Raw genomic sequence first — 5,959 nt, 5'->3', positions numbered from 1 at the left:
GGTTCGCCAGAACAGCAAGTTTCTTCAGAAGCGCAACGGCATTCGTCTCAGCAGCGATCCCTTCAACAACAATGCGAACTGGACGAAGCGCCACGCCGGCTTTCTGAACACAAAGGCCGCCGTGGTGAAGACAAAGGGCGACCGCATCGTTGTGACGACGAAGAACGGTGAGACAAACAACAAGCCAAAGTCGATGTACCAGAAGGTCGTAATGGATGCCGGTGTGAAGGCCTCCACCGTGAGCAAGGCCGTCGCCGCGGTGCGCCCCGACCTTGCCGACGTGGCGTTCCGCCGCGCACGCAAGATGGCGTTTACAGTGAACCACATGAACAAGGTGCGTGCCGCCCGCAAGGAGCGCTCGTCGAAGATTGTGTTCCAGCGCAAGTCCGTTCGCCCCAAGCGCCACTGAGCGCCACCCGAGGGCTGAGTCATGGGTGACATCTCGGAACGGGATGCAACACACTCTATTCTTTAGTTTTTATTTCGGTACTTTGTGTCGTTGTTTTTTTTTCCAAAAAAACGAAAGCACGATGGTTTTGTTACTTCTTGTGCGCCTTTTGCTTCTGTTGTTGCCTGCCACTTTTTGGAATGATCTTGACTGCACAGGAAGCACTGCTCCTTCTTTCTCGCTTGTTTTTTTTTTTTCGTTTTGTCGTTGTTGCTTTACTTGTTTTGTGCACAGGGCTACCTCTGCTGTGGCTGAGGTGACACGGGCGGAGGGGCAAAAGTTGTACTGGGACGCATGAATCTCGTCAAATGTGTTTTAGAGGCGCGTGACACGGGGCTGAGTTGATTCGTCGCTCAACGCTGCGGTTCTTTCAATATATTCATGCCCCACGAAGCTCAGCATCCTTATCACATTGGAGGTGACGATTGTTATAGAGGAACCCATCATCCTATCTGCTCGTGTGCATGAAGGTGAGGTCTTTAGTGGACGATGCTTACTAAGGCGATGTGCGGTGGTCCTTTGCGCTGGGGAGGTGCGGGCTACGGCAGGGAATGAGTTTGCGTCAGGCGTGGCGGTACATTTATTTATCGGTCATTATCGCCCGTCCAAATCTTCTAGTTCTCTTCACGACAAAACGATTAAAGAGGGCTCTGGCAGCATGCACTTTGCTGATGGAGGCTTCTTCGTTGGAAACTGGGTAAAGAATCGTAGTTGCGTTATGGGAACGCCCTACTTTCCGTTTGGTTATGCCTACGAGGGTGAATTCAGGGATGACGTGCCTCCAGGGCACATGACGTGAAATACTTTTTATGTGGGGAGACATATGTTGCTGAATTCGTCGTAGGGAGACCTCACTGGCGTGGGGTGACGTGCTACCCTTGCACTGGCTTCATCCACGCCGGCGGGTATTCTCGGGGTGAGATGCATAGCGTTGGGGTGGTCTTCTACGAAAATGAGGACGTCTTGGAGGGATTCTGGGCTGACAGTCGTCGCTCGGGGGACGACGTCTCGGCGTTTTTAGCAGCGAGGGATTGACTTTCTTATGGGGCGCGCGGCGGTGTTGGGCGATATGTGCGGGTTCACTGGCACTCGGACAAATGTGACGGGGGGACGGTGCGTAATGATCCAATGCATGAGGCGACACATTGATGAATACCGGATGATACCCCTTGGGATTCTTGAAAGTCGTCCCTTTAGCGGAAGCGTTGGAACGCCTCACATAGTGCACGAACTTGTATGAGCGATGCCACCGGTGCTATTACTTTGTGTGGAGCGCTGTTTTCATTATCTGAATGAAAAGTTTACGGGAGAGGTGTCGTTGTTTACCCTTGACGCGGCCGTTGAGTTGTTTATGTCAAGGGAGACGACACCGCAATCCATTCTCACGGTCAATTCGTCTTCCTCCGGTTCTACTTCCTCGCGTGATAATTTCTCAAGTATACATGTGGGCTTTGCCACGTTTCTCTAAGGATTGTTGCCGCGCCTACGCGAGACTAACATTCATCGACATGTGCTGCATGAATTTCCTCTGGAGATGCTCTTTTGTTCGCGTGGTGTTACTTGCCGGAAAGGTTTGCATCAGGAAGGATGAATTTTTTTGTGTCTCATGCATGCATTTCAACGAGACGCGCTGCTGCACATTGTTTCACGCGAGTGTGAGGGCGCATGCCAGGCCGCTAGCGGGGGTTTTGAACGTAATAATAATTTTAAAAAAAAAACAACTAATAATGAGAATGCTGCGTTAGCTGCCGCAGTCCAACGCACCCCTGAGATGTTGGATTCGACGAAGGAAGTAGTGGGCGGTGTACGTTTGCTACGTGATCTTTTTCTTAGGCAGGGGATTTTGAATGGGGTCGAGCAGCTCAGCCTTCGAGGGATGCTGGAGGGGATCTACCCTGCCTCATCCCACAGATGCTGCGCCGGTTCAAGTTAACTTTGTTTCCGCCGCACATGTTTCAGGGTTACCTGCGAGCGTTTTCAAGGCTGGACGAATTGAATGACGGCCCACTCTCCATACAAGCGATGACGGCTGTACAGTGAAAACTTCTGGCATCCCGAGCGGACGGCAATCAACGCATTCCAAGGTCAGCAAATACGTTGTAGAAGCTTGTACTTTATGGGCGACGATGTTCTCTTGTACAATGGGAAATCACTGATATCGCATTTTTGGTCATCTTTGCAAAGTACATGGACCGGGCTAAGCGTGGATTGGTGACGCTGACTGGCATATTGCGTCGCACGTATCCAAGCGTACCGTGTCTGGCGACCAAAGATAGTATCTTGCCTGCGGCGTTACCGGCACACCGAGGCCTTCAAATAAAAAGGGGCTAAATGAGTGCCGCCACCACCACTGGGCATCCGAATTCCTTTGCTTTCTAGGTCCCAGCTCCCCGCTGCTGTTGCCACTGCTGAGTCTGTACGATGTGTGGTGCGCATGGCCTCGCGCTGAGCGTCTTTTGCGGAATATGACGTGGTCGCCGATGCCTGTTGCTTTGTTTATTTCTTTGTCGTTTTTTTTTTCTTTCGTCTTGCTGCCTATTTTATTGATTGTGTATTATTCGTTCCAAGGGTGTGTGGTTATTTAATACTATTACTATTTTTCACCGCCGGTGTTGTGCGGAGCTGCGGTAAGAAGAGTTCGTAGCGGAGCCTTGTACTGAGACCACTACAAACTTCGTCTGCCCTCACCCTCCAGTTTCTGTTTTTGTTTGTATTTGTGCATCCGTCCTCTTTTACAGAGGTTTTCCTCCACGAGAGCCCGGCGCTGCGTACAACCGCTTGAGTCTGCAGCAGTCATCTTTTTGACGGTGACAAAAAAAAACACGTACATTTTTACCCTTCTCTCCTTTCTCTGCCTCGGGTGACGGTGAAGGGGCATCTGCCGGGTAGCTGAAGGTGGGAGGAGCAAGGAACAGCAACAAAAGGAGAGTGGGAGCGGCGAGATAAACAGCAGTCTCTCACAAGACTTAATAGGTGCAAGTGTGCCTACAAGCAAAGAAAAGGGGAGAAACAAGGCGTGTGTGTGTGTGAGAGAGAGAGAGAGAGAGCAAATAAGTAAAAGAGCAGAAGGGAAAACGAAAAAAAGGGGGGGATACGGGGGGAGGGGAAGCAAGCAAAGGAAAAGGCGGCACTGAACATTATGCGCCTTAAGGCCACCTCGTTGTCTTGCGCGTTTGCGTGGGCCCCGCGCGGCCTTGGGAACCCAACATATCTCGCGGCGGCCTCGCTTGCAGGGGCGATGGACGACAACTTCAGCAACGAGGCGTTCTTGGAGATTCGTCTTGTGGACGCCACACAAACCGATGAAATCGAAATGCCTGTTGTGGGCCGCGCACTTATTCCGGAGCGGGCCTTTCGTGTTGACTGGTGCCCAGTTGGAGGGCCAGGTGGCATGATTGCAGTGGCGTGTTGCAACGGTGCGGTGTACGTGTACGACGCGAGCGTCATAATGAAGAATTACCAGCTAAACCCGAACTCCGACACGGAGAATCCACTGCTTTGCACCATTTCTGAGCACCGCGGGGCGGTGCGAGGATGTCAGTTTAATCCATCTCAGCCCAACTTCCTTGCGATTGGCGCAGACGACGGCGAATGGGACGTGTGGACGCTGGAAAATCCGAGGGAGCCGCAACGAGTTCCTGTTATGTCGAATGCGGCACACACCGCCGCTATCGTGCATCTTCAGTGGCATCCGAAATACCCGCATATCATTGCCACCGCCTCTTCCAACAGCATTACCAATGTGTGGAACCTAAAGTCCCAGACGTTGGCGGTTTCTTTAAACGTCTCAAAGAAAGGGAAGTCGGGGGCGAGTGCAAACGCTATTGCGTGGCATCCTGCGGTTGCAACGCAGATTGCCGTGGCACTTGACGAGAAGGATCCTGTAATTCAAATATGGGACCTGAAAAAGTCTATGGCGCCCTTGTGTGAGATGCGAGGTCACCAAGGCGCCGTGACAGGTTTGGCGTGGAACTCCGAAGACGCGTCTATGATGGCGTCTTGCTCGGCGGATGGCAAAACTATGTGGTGGAACCCGTCCACGGGGGAACAAAGTGGCGCGCTGCAGCAGGAAAACAACTACGTCATCGATGTACAGTGGTCTCCCGCACTTCCTGCTGTTTTGGCAACCTCCTCGTTTGAACCTTTACTCTGCGTGTCGACGGCCGAAGACGCCTCTGCCACTGCTGCCGTGGGTGCGCCGGTGCCAAGTTGGCTCAAGAGGCCATGCGGTGCGTCGGTCAGCCTGGGTGGTCTTGTTGCCTCCCTTGTGCCTCACTCCACGACACAGGTGGGTCTTACCTTTGTCGTGGAGAAGTGCGTTTTAAGCCCAATGGCCTCACAGGACTTCGCATTTAGCGAGGCATTGGAACAATATCCTCGGGGCTCGGAAGAACGAGTGAAATGGTTGAAGGCGCAAAACTACAACCTACTGGCAGCAGCGGCGGCATGCAAAGATGACCGCACTCCTATTCTTGCTTACCTCAATGAGGAGTCGCTTTCCCATGATGAGGGAGAAGACCCGTTTGAAACCATGCAGGCATCGCAAAAATCACTTGAAGATATTGCAGCTGCGCACATTGCAGCAGGTCGCATTCGCGAGGCGGTGGAGGTGTGCCTTGACAATTGCCGTTTTGATGACGCCTTTGCGATTGCCTACCTTCAGGGTGGAACCTTGTTGCAGCGCGTGCAGCAAGAGTACGCTCATTACACCTTGAATCAGAGCACTGACAAGCGACATGTGGTGTATGCTGCAGCTATAGCCTCAGGGGATTTTGCTTCCCTAACAGCAGCCGAAAATGTGCCTTGGAAGGAGGCTCTTTCTGTGATTATCTCGTTTGTGGGCGATGGATTTGCGGACGCGTGTGACAAGTTGGGGGAGGCGTTGAGAAAGAAGGGCAATAGGGAAGGGGCCATGACATGCTTTGTGTGTAGCGGCAATGTGGATGCTGTGCTGCAGCTTTGGTGCGAGGACAACACATCCGTGCGGAAAATGATGCGTGAGGCTCTTCTTCTTGAGGAGGTCACGGGACGACGTGTGACGTCGCCGTTTTTTTCCGATTGCCTCTACGAATACGGCATGAAGCTGGTGGGAGATGGGATGCTGTCGGAGGGGACGTCCGTTCTGCAGCGCTCGGCGAGTATTGGCAATCGCGGCGCAGCAGTTATGGTGGACCGCCTGAAGTTTAAAGTGCCTGCCGGACAGGTTGTTTTTCCCTTTGCCATCGTGCCGCTGTCGGATTCCCCGAGTCCATCATGTGCTGCCTTCATGGCACAACAACAACAACTGCAGCAGCAGCCGTCGCAACAGCAACAGCAACAATTCCCCATACCTGGCCAGCAGCAACAGCAACAATTCCCTATGCCTGGCCAGCAGCAACAGCAACAATTCCCTATGCCTGGCCAGCAGCAACAGCAACAATTCCCTATGCCTGGCCAGCAGCAACAGCAACAATTCCCTATGCCTGGCCAGCAGCAACAGCAACAATTCCCCATACCTGGCCAGCAGCAACA

At 52.8% G+C, this 5,959-nt stretch overlaps 3 protein-coding genes across 3 annotated transcripts in view, besides 2 other annotated features; all 3 read left to right on the top strand.

Moving 5' to 3' along the window:
• Position 1: 1 nt before the first annotated feature.
• TraAM80_02989 (large subunit ribosomal protein L28e) lies at positions 2 to 409 on the top strand (the record flags this gene model as incomplete). Its single annotated transcript, XM_029379974.1, has 1 exon — positions 2 to 409. A coding segment is annotated over one exon (408 nt), but the record flags the coding sequence as incomplete, so codon positions are not given.
• Positions 410 to 616: 207 nt separating this feature from the next.
• Positions 617 to 673: a sequence feature (A-rich).
• Positions 674 to 2,054: 1,381 nt separating this feature from the next.
• Positions 2,055 to 2,381, top strand: TraAM80_02988 (phosphatidylinositol-4-phosphate 5-kinase; the record flags this gene model as incomplete). Its single annotated transcript, XM_029379973.1, has 1 exon — positions 2,055 to 2,381. One exon carries the CDS (start codon positions 2,055 to 2,057, stop codon positions 2,379 to 2,381), a length of 327 nt encoding a protein of 108 aa, XP_029240189.1.
• Positions 2,382 to 3,476: 1,095 nt separating this feature from the next.
• Positions 3,477 to 3,495: a microsatellite.
• Positions 3,496 to 3,587: 92 nt separating this feature from the next.
• The window catches only part of TraAM80_02987 (putative protein transport protein Sec31), a gene marked incomplete at both ends in the record, with an annotated part of 4,140 nt that continues 1,768 nt past the window's right edge, over positions 3,588 to 5,959 (top strand). Inside the window, one exon of the mRNA XM_029379972.1 lies at positions 3,588 to 5,959. This exon is cut by the window's right edge and continues 1,768 nt beyond it. Within this exon, the coding sequence (XP_029240188.1) occupies positions 3,588 to 5,959 (2,372 nt within the window).

Source organism: Trypanosoma rangeli (assembly GCF_003719475.1).
Source record: "Trypanosoma rangeli strain AM80 chromosome Unknown Tra_15.4_contig_00073, whole genome shotgun sequence".
In the NCBI taxonomy this organism is placed as follows: domain Eukaryota; phylum Euglenozoa; class Kinetoplastea; order Trypanosomatida; family Trypanosomatidae; genus Trypanosoma; species Trypanosoma rangeli.
This window is presented reverse-complemented; position numbering and strand designations above follow the sequence as displayed.